This window comes from Strix uralensis, chromosome Z, assembly GCF_047716275.1.
Source record: "Strix uralensis isolate ZFMK-TIS-50842 chromosome Z, bStrUra1, whole genome shotgun sequence".
NCBI lineage: Eukaryota > Metazoa > Chordata > Aves > Strigiformes > Strigidae > Strix > Strix uralensis.
This window is the reverse complement of record NC_134012.1, coordinates 88,452,916-88,474,805: the sequence shown is the minus strand read 5'-3', so window position 1 is coordinate 88,474,805 and position 21,890 is coordinate 88,452,916. Positions and strand designations below refer to the sequence as shown.

Here is a 21,890-nt window from a genome sequence, read left to right as displayed (position 1 = left end):
GTATTCAATTATTTATCTTTCCATTCTGGGACTGCATGGCTTTATGTCGAACAGGAATACGACTTCCAATGATTGAGGGAGGGTGGGCATGGAGGGCAGGAAACAGACACTTTGCTTAGTGTGCAAGAAGTACTAATTCTGCCTTTCAGGCTCACAGGAGGGTAACCCGATAGTCTTACAGGTATACTATTACTTAGGAATTTAGAAAAGGCTCATTTTTTATGGCTGTGTCTGCAGCAAGGTTTCCCTTGATTTCAAAATCATGTACCTATCTTCAGAAAAAAAACAACAGACAGCATCAATTATTACAATGTTCACACCATCTCTTAGAGCAGGTTACTGTTCTTCATATTAAATTACTCAGTACCAAGTAATTTATCATACCAGCTTACTAACTTAAATTAAAATATTTAAAAGACAGTAGAGGACATTATTTCTTTCCTAATATCAAAAAACAAGTTGGAGAATAAACAAACAGACTTTTATGCCAGTTCAAAATGAGTTTTCCCTCTCCAGTATTATTGTTCTTTCCTCTTTTGACAATGACTACCATTAAAGTGAAGATAAAGATCTTCTCACAGGGCCAAGAAAAGTAATTGCAAGTTGCATCATGTCAATCCCATTTTCATTTTTTCAAATATGTTTTTTGAAGTATGTCTTTCTTATGCACTAAGCAAAAGCCATTAAGTAAGATAGCAATGATGAGTATTTTCTCACAACTCTAGAGATTTATAGAGATAGCTTCATACAGAAGGGGTAATACTATGTATGTGTATACATGAGATATATGTTTACATACATATATACACATAAAAATAGATATATTCATTAAACTTTAGTCTGAAATATAAGAAAAAAATTATATATGTGATCTACCAATGTGAGTAGTTTCTATCAAAGTGAGAAACAGATAATACACAAGAAGGGACAGACAGAATATTGCTTTAAAAGACTGTAACACCAGATCCACTTTCAATGCTGTAAGCCAATTTAATATTAAATGTTCAGAAGACATACCTGAATTAAGAAATCTTGGCATTCACTGTATCTAGCAAAAAGGACAAAGAATTTTGATGAAACCCTAACAACATATTAAAGTTAAGACTAAAGAAAAGGTTGTTGGGCAAGAACAGCAAAGCAGTACAGTTCAGGTAGCAACAAATATGGTTTACACCTGCTAGCTTAAGCTGTGGTGATTTCCAGAGTTTGCCCCTCAGTTAAATGATAGACCACACCATATTTTCATAGGGACAATAAAATAAGTGGATAGCTCAGTATCCAGCTATGGATAGAACACTGAGAAATAGTCTCAAGTGATATTAACTGATGAGCTGCTACAAATAAAACATGTTTAAAGTCAAATGCTAAACTAAGAAGGAAAGAAAAAAAAAATCCCAAACTAGAAAATATGTTTTAATCTTCAGCTCATACATGTTATAAGGCATCATCATCTCTTGTGTTTAAATTCTATCATAAATGGATTTCTGAGTCATGGCGAGGCAATAAACAGTAATTACTAGCAATACCTATAAATTACAACACAGAATTTTCTCCTCCATCTAAACATATAGTCAGCTTATACAAGCCATCAAGGGACCACACCTGTCACAAATGAGATCCAGTATATTGGAAGTGAATGTGAAGTGTCAGACTGGTTCCTAATGATTTAGCAGCTGGCATTCTATTGCAAGGACTAGTATTTTTTGTCCCAGAATTTATTTTCTTTAAAAAATAAGCACAAACCAGACCTACCATACAGTGGATTAAATAACAAGTCCTCAATTTAGAAAAAAATTAGTATTTAATACTATACTTAATTTGAAATTCTAAATAAAAAATACTGAATTGTGTAAGAACAGAAACAAAACTGTTCACATATACGAAAAAAAAAATTTCCAAGCTTACAACTTGATTGAAAGTAAATCTTCAAATAAAAAAAAAAAAATCAGTGGTAGAGTACTCTAGCCAAAGTATTAAAGGAAAAGAAAATCCTAAATCCTTCAAGTAGATTGCATTGTATACCAACAATAAATTACTATATACCTGTTCTGTCCAGGAGCTACAACAGCAGAAACAGGTGTCTTACTGGGGCATGAAAAACATAGCCAAGTTAATCCTCTAAGTGCATGTGGCTGGTATATATAAAAGGTAAACTTAGTCATCTTTCCATCAAAAATTACTCACCAAGTCCTTTCTTAGATTTTTAGATTACCAACATTTTAAGGATTGAGCCAGGGTATCAACATTTTCCAGCTAAGCAAATAGCTTCTACTTTCTCTAATTCTCTTTTCTCTCTCAAAACACTTTTCTTTCTTATTGCTCATGAATGGACTCTGAATTAAAAGTCCTGTGCTTCATCTATTTTATTATTATGATTGGTTTGTTCTACAGCTTCACACTTAAGATTGTAGCCAAAATGGTGATTTTTTTCTTAAAAAAACCACAAAAAAATTAACCAGAACCTCTTCCTCTAATTTTTTTGCACATTCAGGTTTACTAGTCATTGTTTGTATTCTTTGGGAAAGTGGTATTCTTATTTTGTAAAGCATGTCCTATCCAGAAAAAATTGCTTTAATGAGAATTGCTTCAATAACAGTTGTGTAATCTCTATCCAGAACCTGATTATTAATGATTTTATCTTAGTGCTTTACATACTTGCTGGCTTGAAAGTGTTGAAATATTTCCAGGCTTTCAATGTGCTAGCAATACAGCATGCATACGTTTCATTCTACATAACGAAATTTATTACACATCAGCAGTGTACGAGAACATTGTGATAAATCCAGGTTCAGCAAGTCATTTGCTAGCATATTTCTATTTGTCTTAACAAAATTGTATGTTAGAAAAGAATGTGGTCAACTTATTTACTGTAATATACATGCCTTTTTAAGTTTAAATTATATCTTGCTCAGTAATGACAATACTTCACAAGATCACCTATGATAACAATGACATTTTAGGGCCTTAAGCTTAACTTCTTTGATCACAAAGTTAAATCTTACACATATTTTTTATATGTAAATATATTATTTTCTTCTGGCTGCTGTAAATCAGCAGATTGTTGAAGTGCTGGTGTCAGGACTTGATAGACTTCCTAACACTATGGTAAAATTATTCCCTTAAACTCACACATTCTCTTCTTTCTTTTGTGGAAGTGTCCTATATAGATTAGGAGTTTTACTTACAATTGCCAAGACCTGATGTAAAACTCATAATATGAAAACTTTGTGGAAAAAGAATAAGTTTTACAGACTGCTTAAAATATAGAATAATTTTAGGCCTTCTAGTATTTCTGAAATATGTAATAAATACAAAAAGAAATGGAATCTGAACCGAGTAAAGCAGAAAAAAAATCCCCTTTTCAGTAACAAAATATGACAACATAGAAAGAAGAGGGGTAGCAGAAGAAGTGTAAAGAACAATGAGCTGGTCTTGCACAGGAGAAAACAAATGCTGATAGAGTTAAAGACGGTGTGCTTCCTGAGTACTCACAAACTCGCACAAACACCTGTCAATAAAAATTATAGTAATATCAGTTGAATAAGGAGGACAAAGTAAGGAACATACCAGAGCTTGGAGATATATTAATAAGATTCAGATAGGGTCTGAAACAGAGTTTCTCACAGAAGTACAGTGGTTTTTAAATTACTTTTATTTGTAGGAATTTTGCCCTTTCACACAATGGGGTTTGAACAATTACTACATTTTTCCCCAGCACTATTCCAGAGAATTACAATTACAGTGTTAAGAATGTAAACAGAATATATGTGGAGTACATACTACACCTGAATACTTAGAATATTAGGCTAAATAACATTAGCTACAGGAATATTATGGCATAATATCTACAGTTCTCTTAGGAAGTTCTTGATACATACAAGGACAGTGCATGCAAAAGAGGAAAGTCAGTAATTTAGAATTTTGCCCTGTCCCAATTCCCCTCTTTTTATGTTTCAATTCTGAATACGACCTCAGAAACTGAGACAGGTCTTTCACAACTACATGAAACTAGTACCAAGACAATTCTGTCACACGATGCCACTAAGACAGGTTCAGCATAACATTGTGATAAAAAGGGTGATAACTTTCTCATCAGGGTAACTGTAAGCAGCAATGCCTTGTGATAGGATTAATTTCTGAAAAATTCAAAGATGGATCATCATTACAAGTCAGCATAAATTTCTAAATGGCATGATTAAAAGCTATGGCCAGTACACCTGAACTGCCTCCCCATTTAACCCAGGCTGTTATATAGTGAGCAGGCAAGTGAACTCAACAGATTTACAGAATTCTATAAGAATTTCTGCTAAGCGTTATCATTGTCTCTTACTTTTCTACCACATGTATTTTACTGATTATGACTGAAGACACATTTGGATAAAAACCAAAATGCCCCTCAACTCCAAAGTGTTCTTTCATTTAAATGACATTCACACCACCAAATATCTCTTGCTAAGGCAAATTGTAATTACAAACTCTTTACACAGATTTTGAAGCTCCATTATTTAGTAATTACATCATTTATGCTTCCATTATTTGTCCTGAATTTCTTGTAGTCTATTACCATGCAAAACATGCATTTTTTTCTACTTGTTAAATTTCCACATTACAGACTTGTCTCATAAACCATGGCTGAACCACACCTGCATACTCTGAACACTGTAAGGGATCCTCCCTGAAAATGAATGATCAACAGTTAACAACTTCACTAGTGAGGATATCTTCATCAAAAACAACGCACAAGCTATAAAATAAAAATGGATCATCATATTCAGCTCAAAGATGAAGGGAAAAATGAACAACATTTAAAAGTTTCTGTTGCATAATACAGTAATAGAGTATAATAAATTACAAAGCTCAGCAAAATGTTACAGTTATTGAAAAACTACACCTCTGTAGCAGCTGCTGTTCTATATGCTGACACGTTACACACAGGATGAAAATATCTACTTTTAATCTTATAAAAAGGTTGTAAATAGTAGCTCACATATACAGAACTGATGGGGACTATTATCTAAATATCAAAAACTACCATAAGAAAAACAACATTACTTACTCTAGTTCATAAAAAGTGAGTCAAATCTCCTATACTCATTCTCTTCTCTGCACAAACAAGCTGATGGATGATAAATTCAAAAGACAAATGGAATGGAACAGAATGGAACAGGAATATTTGGAACAGACCTACAAAATGTTTGAAAAAGCTGTATTTATACAATTATTCAAATTGCAAAAATATGTCATGAAGGAAGAAAATATTATTAAATCGATGAATTACATTTAGAATTCAGAAGAAAGGTAATTATTTTGTTTTCATTAAAATAAGTGACTATGAGAAAGAAATTGCATTGCAGAAGTAAGAAAGCAATCATTTTTTTGTTTATTAGTGATCTGAAACACTGAACTTTGTGCTTGCAAAAAAGCTTTCAAAATCACTGGATGTTTTAAAACAATATTTAAAAGCATATACACACATGCTTGCACACCCACACACAATCTATACATAATTTTTCTTATGAATCTTACAGGTTCCTGTAAAGCTGGGTGTCATGAGGCAGATGGGATAGAGTTTGACTTCCCAAAATGTCCATTAATTTTCTCCAAGTTGCTTTGGGATGGTTGCAACCATGAAGACCACTAATAAATGTTTTTCTATCTTAACATATCAAAGCAAAGCAAACTTAATTCCTTAGCTTTAGACACAAATGATAAGATAACCAAATCTTGAAACAATTGAACCAAAATTCATATGAATTTAACTGATACACTGTCTGATTTTGTTTTTTATGAATGTCTGGGTCTTTAAGAAAGCAATCACAATGTTGCAATTTCATTTATTTGCTTCTGGTTATGTTTGCCATTCCTGAGCTTTCCATATCTGGTTCCTCTCTCACCATGGAACAGAAATTGTTAAAAACATTCCTTAAAAGAGATTGTTGAACAGAGGTTCCCGAGGCAGCTAATCACAGGAAGGAGTTGCATAATTCCAGAAACAGAATTACATGAGTCTTGGGTTCCACATATCATACTAGGCAGTAACTTACTAAATTTTGTTTGCTTGGCCTATGCATATAAATGAAACTAATTGATACTGTATAAGCAGTAAAGTCTGTCATGTACACTTATTCCTTGTTTCAAAATTAAAACTATTGTTCTGTGCTTCACCTGGCTCATTCAAGTAATATCATGCATTAATCTGTAAAAAAAAAAAAAAAAAAAATCAAACCAAAGGACAGAATTTATTTGATTTAAAATAATTTAATAAACAGTATGCTGCACTTGCCTTTTATAGGCTTGGGCCTTTTCTTATTCCAAACATGATGAAAAAAACTTATGCCCTCATAGGAACCAAAAATGTATGCCTAAATCTTAGAACCTTTCTCTAAATGGAGGATAAGGACTACTCTGTTGCTGTAAGATTCTTCTGATCTGTGCAGAATATATGGGTTGTGTGTCTCCAGTAGAAACGAGCTTTAGTGAAAGAATTTTCTGCTGCCACCCAATGATAAACTGACCAAAAGATAGAATAAGTCAACTTCATTTACATATTTTATTATCTACCGTGCAGGAGAATTCTTGACAGAAAATGTGACAATGTTCATTTTTAACATGGAAATAAAAGAATGTATTAAATAGCTATGAGCAGCAAGAATTCTAGTCAAGGTTATACTAAATCTTCAAATTCTCTACTGAATGAGATTTCAAAAAAGAAGAAATTCACCAGTGACTTACTAGTACTTGTATAAGAAAACATTTAATATCAGTAACTACCCACTCTTATAACTGCAGTTCAAACACCTGTTTCAAATAGTGCAGCCTGAGCATCTGTATTTGGTATTGTAAAAGAGAAGTAACAGAGCTAAACAAGAAAGAACAGAGCTAAAAACAAGAGAAAGGGCAGAATGTGCTTTACTCTCAGGAATCACCAGTGAGAAGAAGAAACAGTGATGTGACATATCACCTCTTACTGGCACTGAGGACAGGTCTACCTGAGTATATACCTAGACTAACGCTACTTCAAACTCAGTGAGGTTTTCAGAAGAGGCAGGAAGCAAATGATGCATTCTGGATATTGTTAATGATTCAGTCTGAAAAATGCTGCTACTGTGCTGCTAAAAAGGAACTTATCATTGATATAATTTCTTTGGGAGCATTCATTCTGCATAGAAAGCTAAACACAATGACAACTAGCTGATCCTAGGGGGAGCAAGCAGCTTTTGAAACCCAAGGGCAGAAAAAGATGTGCCAGACTTTGAACATAAATTGTGTAAGATAAATTAGAACTTATATCATAGGTTCAGAATAAGGCACAATACACATATGAACACAGGCATAATTATGCAAATTTGAGATTACATGATCAACGGTTTTCCAAGATACTTGGGAAACAGCTATTCTGTTTAGTCTTGGGGTTTTTTTAAAGCTGCATATTGACCAGCTGCTTTTGTGCATATCTGACAGTCCAACCATGATTTTGCTTGGTTTTAATTTTAAATCTCATTCATAAATGATGAAGCAGGACATCTACCATGCCTCTGGGGAAAGAATTTCAAAACTGTAATTTGAAAAAACACTAAGGTATCTAGATAGGCATGTGCCAAACATCTATATGACAAATGACTTTCAAAGTACTTCCACAAAAGGGAATAGCTGAAGGGTTTTTTGGCCTATCATTCTCCACATGACTCAAATGACTAAAATGGCCCAAAAATTCTTGCCATTGAATTTCAAAAGCAATTCTAACAGTTTCTACCATCACTCTGGAGAATAAGGAGAAAAGAGAATGATCAGAGTTGTTACAGCAAAAATTTCAGTAGTTTGAAAACAAAATGAGCGTATGGGCCTTAGTAGGGAGGAAGGATTAGGGCAGTAGAAGAAAGACACATCATCAGCTGTGAAGACCTGAGGAACATGAAGAAGGAAATAAATGGAAATATATGGCTAAGAATAATTCTGACTGCAGGAGAGAATAAGAATCAATAGAGCAAAAAGAGCTGGAAATGGGAATAAGTGGTAGGACAGTGGGAGAAAATCAGATGCAGAGTAGCATACTATTTTAGAGTCTTACTACTGGTTTGAATATAGAGCATTTTACATCGTTACATGATTTGAAGTGATCCATCAGTCATTAGGCAGTCATTGCTCCATAGAAATTCCCAACAGTTATAATTTCTGTCATTTCTATAAAACGCTTATTTGTGCCACAATTTAAAGCATGAACAGCTGGATGGGGTTTTTTTGCATCTTTCACTAGTGCCTGTGTTCAGTTATTCTATATTAAACTTTTTTACAGAATTTCACTTATTTTAAGGCAGACAGTTTATTCCCATTTAAATCTTCTAGTCAGATTACATGTAGTTAAAAAAATTAATAAGACAAAGATATAGTTAAACACAATTGTATTTCAGTAGTCATTAAGCACAAGAGTATCCCTATCGTTACCAGCAACACTTACATCCAAGAAGAAAACAAAACTATTGGAATCAGTCTGAGAACAAATTTATTCTGGCAAGATGAGAGAAATGTGCAACTTGAAAGATAAATCATTATGTTAGAAAAGAAAGTCTACACATATCTTCTCCTTATAAAATTAATTTCTGTATACTAGCATTATCATGTCATGATTTATCATTAATTTATTGTTAAAAGGAGCCATTGGGAATGTTAGCTCATGTTCTCTCCTTTGTCTAGCTACGTCAACATAACTTTATTTTTTTTTAAACTATTTACATCATCAGTTTTACCCTAATTAGCTACCAACTGTGGATTAAAGAACAATTGTGAAAGCCTGATGTTCTATCAAGAACATTTCCAATGTACGGTATGCTTGACCCATGTTCTCATTCAGCATAATGAGAACAACAAGTATCCAAGGCTTTTAAGTGCTGGCATTAGTTGCAAGGATGCTAGCCAAATTCCATCACTTAGTTACATTATGCTTACTTGCACTCCCTCTCCACTCCAGAACAGACACACTATTCTTCATTTTATACCTTAAAAACATAATTGAACAGAATGGTTAGTGCACAATAGCTGTCCTATTTCTAAAAGAAAAAGCAGCTGCATTTCAGTAACAGCCAGAAGGACTCCAGTTACATTATATACATTCTCTAACAGTGCTAGCAAAAAGCTACAGTGAAGGAATGTAAGATGAATGGTGTACAGTTAATGAGCATTTATTGAACAATAGAGATAAAATATTAACTGATAAGGCTTTATCAGTATTCCAAATACTGTTCAAAATATATCGGGCCATTGTATATAAAGTAATGCACCTATAAAATTATAAACTCACATTTTGTAACTGTCTGGAAAAGTCTGGTTTTATCAACTTGATTTGTATCTCACAGAAATACTAAGCCAGAGACTGAAGTTAACAGTGCACACCAAAAATGAACCATCTGAACTTTACTTGTTACTTGACTGCCTTTTTTTTTTTTTTTTTCTTTTAAACAATCAGCTGGAGAGAACTTTCATTTGTCCACACCAAGCACACAGCCATTCTGTGCATAAAAAAATTACTACAAAAAACCTGTTCAAACTAGAGATGGAAAAGTGGGAAAGAAGCCCTATGATCAGTGGAGGCTATTTAGCCTCTTTGTAACTTCCCAGGAAAGAGACAAGGCAAGCAAACAATAAAGAACATAAAATTACAAAAAGATCATACTTAAATATGTTCAGAAACAATCTTAATGATACAAAACCAAATTCTGCAGGACAAAAGGAAACTCCTGAACCCACACATTCTTTTAACTACACTGTATCAGTTTAGTGCTACTCCTGTCTGTATGGCTTCAATCTAAATGCAATTTAAGAATTCCAGTACTTCTCCATCTGACTTTTCTTAATCTTGATTGTATTAAGACGAAATCGTTCCTCCTAATTAACTCCCCCTTCAGTTTAGTATTTTGAACATTTAAAAGTATTTGATTGCCTTTTGTGCTAAAAGTTTAAGTTACTGATAATAACATTAAAAACTGGATTTTGCCCTGTTATTCTTCATGCATACCACTATTACATTCATTTTATTCGAAACTAACATCCACAAAAGCTGTAGGCTTGATTATGTCATAAGCTCTTTTTTTGTTCTTCGTACATGCAGTTCCTTTTAGGGGGGCAAAAGGAATGAAATGTAATAGATAATCCCTGGCCCTTCAATTTCTGTGCTCAACAGATTGCTGTTTGATGTCTTCTATTCCTTTGACCATTATAAATACTACCTATAGACAATTCTCTCCTCTTTCAAAGCAAGTCCACAGGAAGATGCATGAAGTTTAAAATAAACAGTTTCAGGTGAAAAATTCAGATGCATTCCACAGCCCAGTATTAGTGTCTAAAAGCTGCATTACTCAAAGTACTGTGTCCTGTGGAAAATCAGTTTGGAATTTCCAGGACATTCCCACTGGCATTCCTAGTAGAGAAGCAAGAAATTAACAGAACACAGAGTAAATAACCTTATTGTTTAAAAATATTGGTGTTTTCAGCAAGGGTAGAATTAGGGAAACAGTTACCTTGTTGTCTGCAAGTATTTTCCTTTGAACACTCTCTGGACTCAGCTTTCACAGTGCAGAACACTGACATCTTTCCAAGTTCTTAAATTCAGGGAAAAAATGAAGTAAAAATTGATTACTACATTATTCCATCACTACTCAGAATTCTGCAAGAAAGCTACATTAATTTGTTAAGAGCTAATACTGATTTAGATGAAACAGCAAACCACTACTGAAATATGAGAGAAATTCCACACCTTTCTCACAATTCCAGCTTATCTGAGTAAGCTTTGATTATGTCCATCTCAGCACACAGAAAAACCGATATAATTTTTAAACAAAATTAGAGGTTTAGAAATCCACTGAATATGATAATGAACTTGAAGGAATACATTTCATAAAAAAAATCTCAAGAAACAGGAAGTACCAGCTTTTCAGAGGTGATACGGAAAGAAGTTCTAAACTTGATACAAATCAGTTCTGGTTTGCATTTTTTAAATCAACATAAAGTTCTGTTAATGACTACTTACAGCAACATTTAACTATATATAAACATAAATACATTTACAATGATTTCCGGAACTGAGGAAAAAATTCCATGATGAAGCTAAAATAGATTTGTTCTTTGCACTCTGACATACCAGAAACACACTCTGATGCTCCCACTACAAATGTTATCATATAAAAAAAAAAAAAAAAAAATCAAGTTTTCTTCCCCTGAAGTGTGGGTATTTTTATAACTTAACATATACACAAGAATAAAAGGATATAAATATTAACCATCTGCCCTGAAAGTACTTCCCCCCTCTTGAAGTCTCCTGTTACTTGATTCATTCATATGCCACTAATTCTACAATGACCTTCTCGAGGTACAAGTAAGTGGCCAGTTATACAGTTACTCCTACAAAACTCAGTAATTTATTTTGATTTAAAGCACACCCTCTGCAAAAGCACAGAGATTTACTCTGAAGACTTCTAGAGGAACTGAATCCATAACATTCCAATTTGTTTATGTCAACTGTTAATCATTGTAGCTTTTGAAAATTATGGTTAGTTTGCTGTCTGCCCGTCATTAACCACTAGATCTTCTTGTTCCTGTCTTTTCTAGATCTAGTAAACCTTCAGGATTCCGTATTGCACTGAAAGGTAGTTGAAAACTTAATTAAATCAACTAGAGATCTTTTCCAGAAAAAGAAACTGGCCAATTTAAATACCCATAGTATACACTGTGTTTTCCAGATGTAGTTCTCTATGATCCACATTTAACACACTCTTCAAAACGGGGGCACTGAAACTACACATGATTATTTCAGTGTGATTCTAAAATGAAGATGATCTAATACAAACAAAAGAAGAACAAAATCTACTACCAGTGAGGCTTATGTCAAACCAAGCTTGGATCCCCAAACTGGCTTACCGCAGGGCCACACGAGCAGCTGTATTGGCACACAAATGCTTCTGAGTCTTCTTACACAAACACTACTGTTGAAAAACATCCTTGTAAACGTGTAGCACGCATTTAAACCGGCAGAGCTTTTTTCAGCAGCTTTTGCTCTCCCTCCCCCTTCTACACAGTGCCAACACAGTAATTTGTGCCATTATGTGAACAGATTTGGGAAAATTACGATGGATTTTTTTTTCTCGTTTTTCTTTTTCCTGACATTGTTTTTCATTTCAGCCCAAGAGTCCTCCGCTCTACACCATCTGCGCTAGCACAAGAACAAGCTCAGCCGCGTCCCGCCGGGGTGAGACGGGGAAGTCGTGATTTAAACACCTATGAAACAAGCAGCTCGACGCGCGGCCACGCAGCCCGGAGCCAGCGGCCGGGGCAGGCAGGGGGCACGGCGGCGAAGGCAGCCCCCACACCGCCCGCCGAGGCCGACTGACCTCCCAGAGAGCGCCGAGTGACGGGGGCTACCGCCCGCCCGCCGCTAGAAGGATCCTGCCGCCCCTGGCCCCGAACTCCCCTGGGCTCAGCCGCCCGCTCAGCCGCCCCCTCCGCAGCCCATGGGCAGCCCCGCGCTCGCCCGCTCCACGCCGAGCGGCCCCGCCGGAGGGGCGGGGGGGCGGCGGCCGAGGGGCGGATGGGCCGAATGGCGGCCCGGCGCGCGCCCCTCCGCCAGCGCCCGCGGAGGCGGGCACGCGCTCCTCCTCGCAGCGCGCTCACCTTCCGCTTCGGCTCCCCCGCCCCGGCCACACCCGCGACCCCGCCCCACCCGCAGCGCATGCGCGCGCCCCCCATCCACCGCGCATGCGCCGGGCCCGATCGTCGTGGCAACGGGACGCGGTGGCGGGCGGCCGTGAGGGGAGCCGCCGTCACCGGTCATGTCGGAGATTTTGTGCGAGTGGCTGAACGAGGAGGTGAAGCTCTCCCGGAGCGTGGGTGAGCGGGGGCCCCGCGGCGCTGGCGGGAGGCGGGGGCTCGGGGGGCGGCAGTCTTGCCTGTCAGCGCGGGGGGCTGCCGCAGGGCCAGGCCTTCGTGCCGCCCGCGGATCTAGGGGGTCCCCCGGGGCCGACTCCCGCTGACCTACTGAGGAACCCTCCCGCTCCCTCGCGTCCAGATACCTCCTCAGGTACATTTTTAATCTTTGTGTGCAAGGCGGTGATTTTCGAGCTGAAGCTAGTTTTCCTCAAGGCGCAAGCGCTCTCAGGAGGTATGAGGATTTCAGGCTCCATCTGCTAATAAGGACTCCAGAGGATAAAAATATTTTAGTATGTTTGCGAAGCAGTGCTTTGTTTTGAATGGCAGGTGTTGTGCTGGCTTTGGAAAAGCATTTGTTCTGCAAAGAGAGAGCAACTTTCCGTGGGAGAGAAGCACATTAGATCTAACGGGGTTTTTTGCATTTTTTACAGAAAATTTAGTAATTATCGTTTCTAGATACTGCCACGATCTTAATGACAGCGAAAGTGTTTACTTTTTAACACCAAAAATGAGAATTAAATGACCACCTAAAGCTTACATTGCAAAATATCTACATTGAAAGTAGATTTATTTGTGACTTGAAAACTGGTTACTGCTAGATCAATCTCCTAAAATTCCTCTGAATTATTTAATAAAGTTTGGGCTTGGTTTTGTTACAAAAATAATAACAAGTTGTATTAAGATTAATATATGAATTCTTTTAATTATTTTTTTTTTTCAAAACAAACAACAAAACAAACAGTTCCAGGATCATTTTCAGAAGAATTTTCTACTGGCTACCTCCTAGGAGAACTTCTACACAAATATGGTCTTCAGGATGACTTTAATCAGTTTTCACAGAGCAGGTTAGTACCTATGGATAACACATCTCTTACGGAAATTAGACAAGATATTTATTTTTTAGTTAGGATTTGCTAATGTGGAGTGAGAAAGACATGTAGAATTTACTAAGATTTGATACATTTATCAGTAAGTCAAAAGCTACTTGTATTTGACACACAGATTAGCTTCATATTTCCAGAGAGATTGATCATACCACTGCAAGAAAATTATGCATTTTGATTGTAACTATGATAGCAGCAGGTGAGACCAAAAGTTCAACAAGCCTTCAAGGATGTCTCTATGATTGGAGATACTGACACTGACCCCATAAGCTGTTTAGAGCCAGGAATCCAGAGGTGTGGTGTGGTATGGTGGTGACCATTACACCTTCACTAAAATGAAAATGGTAGAGATGTGTTGCGAGGCTCTGAGTAAAGCCCTGAAGGAAGATTATATAAGAATTTATAAGTTTACAAGTAAACTTATGTGGTATAATATCCACAATGAACAAGAAATTAAAAAATCTTGTGCAGATCTGTGAGCCTTGGTATGTTGATGATGCAGTTCATGGTGTTCCTTGGCTTCTGCTCCATTTTGGCAGACCTTGGTGCACATATGTATCAAGTGTGCCAGGCTGTACCTTCTCCTGTTTCTTCTGAACCTCTTTTTTATGTTCTTTGCACTTCTCATTTATTTATACCCTTTCCTATCCAAGTCCCGCCAACTTGTAGGAGAGCAGCTTGAGCAGAGATAACAAAGGCAGCACAGCTGTTTTGCACAGCAGTTCTTGGGCTCTGCTTCTAGCACTTTTAGATCTCTCAGGAATTTCTGGGATCATTGGAGAGCTCCTGGTAATTCTTCGAGGAACTTCAGAGTGCCTGCTGCTGCTGGGAAAGGATAACTTTGGAAGGCTTTTACTTCTAGCAAGCTCTAGCAGCTTCTAACAAGTTCTGTCAACTCTTCCTGATAAAAGGGTGCTTTGAGATCTTGTCTCCAGCTGACTTCTGATTAAGGAGGTGCAATTAGTGGAGATGCAGTTCAGCAGGTGCAAGAAGAGTTTAGAAACTCTGCTGAGACAGTGTACACGTGCTCAGCAAAGGTGTTGATGCATGACAGGGCGTGATACCCAGTACCCACTGGAGCAACTACTCAGAACGTCAGAGGCCTCAACTCAGATTGCTCCTCAGAGAAAGGAGACAGTTATCCATGTCTCAGGCTGTAGGGAATGCCCAGAGTCTTTACTTAGCCTTGGGCAGGGGGAGGTGGTGGGTTTGCCTGCAGAGGTGTGTGCTCATGGAAGATCTGTTTTGCCAAGTCAAGCTGCTGCAGAAGGAGCTCAGTAGATGGTTCACATCACAGATGATGAAAAGGAGATTGACTGGATCTTCTCTGAGATACTGCAGATACAGGAACCTGAACCTGCAGCTGTGCTGAGGTGGAGGCAAGCAGGATCTGTGCTTGTTGGGTTGGGAAAAGGAGGTGACTGGCAGCTGGTGACTTCTGGCAAGAGAAGGAAGGTTCTTGCTTCACCTGCTGATCTGCAGCTGCAGAACAGGTTCATTGCCTTGGTAGCAGATGAGAGACTGATGGCTCTGTGCAACAAAGCATCTGAGCTGAAGAAGCCTGAACCACACAGTAGCACCAGGATTAAAGGTGAGTGGTAGTAGCAGGAGACTTTCTCCTGCAGGAGATGGAGGCGCCCACCTGCTGACCTTGTATGCTAGGCAGGGAGGTTTGCTGCTTGCTGGGGGCTGGGTCCAGGACTGTGGAGGTTCATCCAGCCCTTGCAGTGTTACCCCTGTTGCTCTTCTATGTGGGCACCAAGGATACTGCCAGAGAGACATGGAGCATGTGAGGAGTGGCTCTGGAGGCAAAAGTCGAACGCATGGGGCCCAGGTGGTTTTTTTCCTCATTTCTGCTGGTGAGGTGAAAGGGCTTGATGAGGAGTGGATAGATTCTACATGTCAACAGGAGGTTGTGCAGCTGCTGTCAAACAGGGATTTGTTTTTCACAGTCGTGGGATCCTCTTTGAAGATGGAGAACTGCTAGGAAGAGATGGAATCCACCTGACCAAGTTGGGCAAAATCATCTTTGCCAACAGGCTGGCAAACCTGGTGAGGATAGCTTTAAACTAGGAATGAGGGGGAAACAAGATGATTACTCTCAAACAAGGGAGGAAGTGGTGACTTAGACCGGCAAGCAAGAGGAGAAGGGTGATGTGAATAAGAGGGGCAAAACAGTGAAGAAGTCTTCCCACCCCAAATGTATGTACGCAATTAAGGAAGTGCTGAGAAGACAGCACTATGGGAGAAGTGTTCACACTTTTTCTGGTAAATCAACACAACTGGCTGCCTCTCTGAAGTGTCTGTCTCTACATTAATGCATGCAACATAAGGACAAACAGAAGGAGTTAGAGGCCTGTGTGCAGTTTCAGGACTACGGTATCACTGGAATCACAGAGAGGCAGTGGGATAGCTCGCACAACTGGAGCACTGCCATGACTGGACATAGGCTCTTTAGGATGGTGTCTTATCACACGCAGTGGGTTATGAGGGGGGGTGAGTGTTTTAAATTCACCAAGAGCCTGTGTGCCAGTGGTAGAGCTGGTCTCTGCTCGGCAGAGCCGCAGGGTGGGCTGAGTCACCACAGTGACTCAGAGGAACAATTTAGTTGGTAACTTATGTTAAATGACAGCTTTAGTGAGTGAATGGAGACAATATGGCAACAATCAACTGATAACTTGAACAAATAAAAGCAGTTTGGCGATGAGACTATTTTTCTAACAACTGGTCAATGGTCAACTGATCACAATTCGTACAAAAGTTATACACATGAATATATGTGAGAAAGAGAGAGCGAGCAGAAAGATGAAAGAGAAGAGAGAAGGGGATAAGAAAAGGGAAATCACCACCCTTGGATCCTGCATTGTCGTAGAGTAGCAAGCTTGGTCCGTGGGTCGACAAAGACACACATGGAGTGTTGTCTTTGTATAATAGTCTTTCTTACTCATGTGCAATAACTTCTTCCAGAAGGTTCTTGTTTTCCTGGCTTGTACCTGCACAGTTAGGCAAGTTCTGTCTCTAGGCAACAACAGGAGGGAGGGGGAGAGAAGTGGCCCACTGTCCCACCTCCACAGGGCTCACTCCGCTTCTCCCCCTCAGGGCATTCCACTCGAGTTGTTTGAAACATCCTCTTTATGAACAGTTCCTTGTTTATGGACAGTTTGTGACAGATGGACAAACTGGGAGGGTGAGGAGGAGTAGTTGCTCTTTATGTGAGAGAGCAGAGAAAATGCCTTGACCTCTACCTTGGGATGAATGATGACCAGTTAAAGTTTTATGGGTTAGGATTAGAGGAAAGACCGAACTGGGTGATGCTGTGCTGGCTCTTTGCCACAGATCATTTGAGCAGGAGGAAGTACATAAGGTTTTCTTGAGACAACTGGAAGAATTCTCATTTTCACAAGCCTCGGTCTGAATAGGAAACTTTAACCAAGTTGGTATCCACTGGAAGAGAAACACTGCCAGGCACAAGCAACCAGGAGGTTACTGGAGTGCATTGATGATAGCTTCCTGAGAAACGTGATTGAGGAGCTGAAGAGGGGAGATGTTCTACTAAGCCTAGTATGTACACACAAGGGAGGTTGGGTGCAGCATTGACTGCAGTGACCGTGAGATGGTGGCATTCATGATCTTGAGAGGAGTGAACAAGCTAAATAAGCAGCATCACAACCCTAGACTTCAGGAAACCAGACTTTGGCTGGGTCAGGGATCTGCTTGGAAGGATCTTATGTAAAATGGTCCTGGAGAGAAGATAGGTCCAAGGCAGCTGATTTTTTTTTTTTTTAATATATTTTTTTTCTTGAAAGGATCATCTCCTTCAAGAATAATCCATCTCAATGTGACTAAAACTGAACAAAGGCAGCAGGAGATATGAATGGAAGCATAAGGTGCTGCTGACAAAACTGAAATATAAAAAGTAAGAATACAAGATGTGGAAGCAGGATCAGGTGATCCAGGAGGAGCACAGAGACAGTCTGAGTATGTAGAGATGGCTTTAAGAAAGCCAGTGCCCATTAGAAGTTAAAACTGATGAGGAACATGGAGGGCAACCAGAAGGGCTTTTACTGGTATCTCCACAGCAAAAGGAAGGCTAGAGAAAACATGAGCCTGCTGCTGACCGGGGCAGAGGACCCAGTCAAAAAAACCCATCAGTGCTTACACTGAGGAAAACACTATGTGTGCTCCCAAATTTTTTAGCATTCTTTCCAGGGCTCTGAAATCTCTTTTGATTGATGTCAGACTTTTGTTGTGACATCATTTGTACCCATGTGGAAGAGCAGGAATGGGTAGTAGTACAGAGGTAGTACTAAACTCTTCAGTCTTGTGTTGACATCCCTAATTTGGGCTCCAGGGAGGCAGCAAACTCCCCTGAAAAGAGGGTCTGGTCTGCAAACAGGTGCTGCACAGGAGGGAATCCCCAGTGACCGTAACTCACTGTTGTTTCTTCTCGGCACTGGTCTTAATGTAGTTTTTGTGGTGAGGGCTTGGTCTCTCTGACCTTGGCAAGACTGCTTGCGTAAGTTCCTCCTCTATCTCATTATATGCGTTGTCCACCATACCAAGGGCCTTGTACCTATTGTGTAAGGGTATCTTAGAGGGTAAGGGTATCTTGGAGGTGTTTCTCTTACCACTCCATGCTGTAACCTTCTTCCAGCCCTCCTTATCCTTTGTGCCTCCTGGCACAAAGCAGACCCAGGACCTGCCTCCATAGTAGCCACGCTGAGTTGTCTTCCATGCATCCTAGATGGCGGAGTACGGCTCCATTGATGAATCTTTCTCTCAGACTCTCAAATACTCCTCAGTCTGCCATGCAAAAGCATGAGGTGCTTAATCCCTTCTCTGTCTTGGTCTACTCTACTGGTAAAACTTGCACTCAGAAATGCCAAGCCCCTGGGACTAGCAGGAAAGTCTGCAGCAGGAAAGATTTACCCTTGGTGGAAGAGGATCAGCTTAAGGAACATATATGTAAACTGGAAGTACACAAGTCCGTGGGACCTGATGGCATATACCCACACACGCTGAGGGACCTGGGAGATGTCATTGCTACGCCACTCTCAATAGTCTTTGAAACGTCCTGGTGATTGGAGGAGATTCCTAGGACTAGAAGAATGCAACTGCCACTCCTGTCTTCAAGAAAAGCAAGAAGGGGGAACTGGGGATGTACAGGCCAGTCAGTCTCACCTCCGTCCCTGGGAACCAACAGAGCAAATAAGCATGGAAACCATTTCCGAGTGTATTAAGGACAAGAAGATGATTTGGAGTTCTCATCATGGACTTATGAAGGGGAAATCATGCCTGACTACCTGACACCCTTCTACAATGAGGTGGCGGGCTCAGTGGCTGAGAGAAGATCAGCGCATGCTGTTTACATTGACTTTTCACAGAATCACTTAGGTTGGAAAAGTCCTTGAAGATCATCTAGTCCAACCATTAACCTAAAACTGACAGTTCCCAACTACGCTATAACACTCAGCACTATGTCAACCCAACTCTTAAAGACTTCCAGGGATCGGGACTCCACCACTGCCCTGGGCAGCCCATTCCAACACCTAACAACCCGTTCTGTAAAGAAATATTTCCCAATATCCAGTCTAAACCTTCCCTGGTGCAGCTTGAGGCCATTACCTGTTGTCCTATTGCTTGTTACTTGGTTAAAGAGACTCATCCCCAGCTCTCTGCAACCTCCTTTCAGGTAGTTGTAGAGGGCGATGAGGTCTCCCCTCAGCCTCCTCTTCGTCAGACTGAACAACCCCAGTTCCCTCAGCCACTCCTTGTAAGACCTGTCCTCCAGACCCTTCACCAGCTTTGTTGCCCTTCTCTGGACACGCTCGAGTCATTCAATGTCCTTTTTGTAGTGAGGGGCCCAAAACTGAACACAGGAATCGAGGTGCGGCCTCACCAGTGCCGAGTACAGGGGTAAGATCCCTTCCCTGTCCCTGCTGGCCACGCTATTTCTGATACAAGCCAGGATGGCATTGGCCTTCTTGGCCACCTGGGCACACTGCTGGCTCATGTTCAGCCGGCTGTCAATCAACACCCCCAGGTCCCTCTCTGACTGGCAGCTCTCCAGCCACTCCTCCCCAAGCCTGTAGCGCTGCTGGGGGTTGTTGTGGCCCAAGTGCAGCACCCGGCATTTGGCCTTATTGAAACTCCTACAGTTGGCCTCAGCCCATCGCTCCAGCCTGTCCAGGTCTCTCTGCAGAGCCTCCCTACCCTCGAGCAGATCAACACTCCCACCCAACTTGGTGTCATCTGCAAACTTACTGAGGGTGCACTCGATCCCCTCATCTAGATCATCAATAAAGATGTTAAACAGGAGTGGCCCCAAAACCGAGCCCTGGGGGACACCACTCGTGACCGGCCGCCAACTGGATTTAACTCCATTCACCACAACTCTTTGGGCCCGGCCATCCAGCCAGTTTTTTACCCAGCGAAGCGTGTGCCCATCCAAGCTGCGAGCAGCCAGTTTTGCCAGGAGAATGCTGTGGGAAATGGTGTCAAAGGCCTTACTGAAGTCAAGGCAGACAACATGCACAGCCTTTCCCTCATCCAATAAACAGGTCACCGTGTTGTAGGAGATTAGGTTTGTCAAGCAGGACCTGCCTTTCATAAACCCATGCTGACTGGGCCTGATCATCTGGTTGTCCTGCATGTGTTGTGTGATGGTACTCAGGATGAGCTGCTCCATCAGCTTCCCGGGCACCGAAGTCAAGCTGACAGGCCTGTAATTTCCCGGATCATCCTTCCAACCCTTTTAATATATGGGCGTCACATTGGCCAATTTCCAATCTGTCGGGACCTCCCCGGTCAGCCAGGACTGCTGGTAAATGATGGAAAGCGTCTTGGCGAGCACCCCAGCCAGCTCCTTCAGCACCCTCGGGTGTGTCCCATCAGGTCCCATAGACTTGTGTGTGTCTATGTGATGCAGTAGGTCACTGACTATCTCCTCCTGGATTGTGGGGGGATCGTTCTCCCAGTCTCTCTCTTCTGGCTGAGGAGGCTGGATTCCCTCAGTACAACTAGTCTTTTTATTAAAGACTGAGGCAAAGAAGATATTAAGCACCTCAGCCTTTTCCTCATCACTTGTTACCATGTTTCCTCCTGTGTCTAGCAGGGGCTGGAGGCTCTCACTGGTCTTTCTTTTGCTGCTCACATACTTATAGAAACATTTCTTGTTGTCCTTGAATGCGGAAGCCAGATTAATTTCCAGCTGGGCTTTAGACCTCCTGATTTCTGCCCTGCATAGCCTCACAGCCTCTTTGTAATCACTGTGAGTGTCTAGCCCCTTCTTCCAAAGGCTGTATACTTTTGTTTTCTCCCTGAGTTGCAGCCAAAGCTCCCTGTTCAGCCATGGTGGTCTTCTCTGGTGTCGGCTCCTCTTACAGCACCTGGGGACCATCTGCTCCTGTGCCATTAAGACTTCTGACTTTTGACACTGTCTTCCTTAATATTCTCATGGACAAACTGACTAAGTACGGACTAGGTAAGTGGAGAGTGAGGTGGACTGAAAACTGACTGAACTGCCGGGCTCAAGGGATCGTGATCAGCTGTGTGAAGTGCAGCTGACAGTCAGTGATTAGTGGTGTAGCTCAAAGGCTGAGTCTGAGAGCAATACTGCTTAACATCTTCATTAATGACCTGCATGATGAGACAGGGTGCACCCTCAGCAAGTTTGCAGATGATACAAAACCGGAAGGAGAGGTTGATACACCAGATGGTTGTGCTGCCCTTCAGAGGCACCTTGACGGGCTGGAGAAAAGGGCTGGCAGGAATCTCATGAAGTTCAGCAAAGAGAAATGCTTCTGGTGAGGAAAACCCTGTGCCTTCAGTACCAGCTGAGGGCCAACTGTCTTGAAAGCAGCTTTGCAGAGAAGGGCCTGGAGGCCCTGGAGGAGAACAAGCTGATCATGAGCCAGTGATGTGCCCTTGCAGCAAAGGCGACCAACAGTGTCCTGATCACATTAAAAAGATATGGCACTGGTGAGACCACATCTGGAGTGCTGCATCCAGTTCAGGACTCCCCAGTGCAAGAAAGACATGGATATATTGGACCAGGCCCAGAGAAAGGCCCTGACAATTCCTAAGGTCTGGAAG

The 21,890-nt window shown here is 40.7% G+C and overlaps 1 protein-coding gene and 1 long non-coding RNA gene across 2 annotated transcripts in view; one reads left to right on the top strand and one right to left on the bottom strand.

Annotated features, from left to right (window-relative positions):
• Positions 1-6,534: 6,534 nt before the first annotated feature.
• On the bottom strand, positions 6,535-12,573 carry LOC141937998 (uncharacterized). Its single transcript, XR_012627132.1, has 3 exons — positions 11,908-12,573; positions 10,512-10,592; positions 6,535-10,411 (listed from the first exon to the last, which is right to left on the bottom strand). It is a non-coding gene; the product is annotated as an uncharacterized LOC141937998 (long non-coding RNA).
• A 242-nt stretch (positions 12,574-12,815) lies between these two features.
• The window catches only part of SPEF2 (sperm flagellar 2), a 62,792-nt gene continuing 53,717 nt past the window's right edge, over positions 12,816-21,890 (top strand). Inside the window, exons 1-2 of the mRNA XM_074856939.1 lie at positions 12,816-12,873; positions 13,655-13,757. Of these exons, the coding sequence (XP_074713040.1) occupies positions 12,816-12,873; positions 13,655-13,757 (161 nt within the window). The remainder of the gene's footprint in view (positions 12,874-13,654; positions 13,758-21,890) is intronic.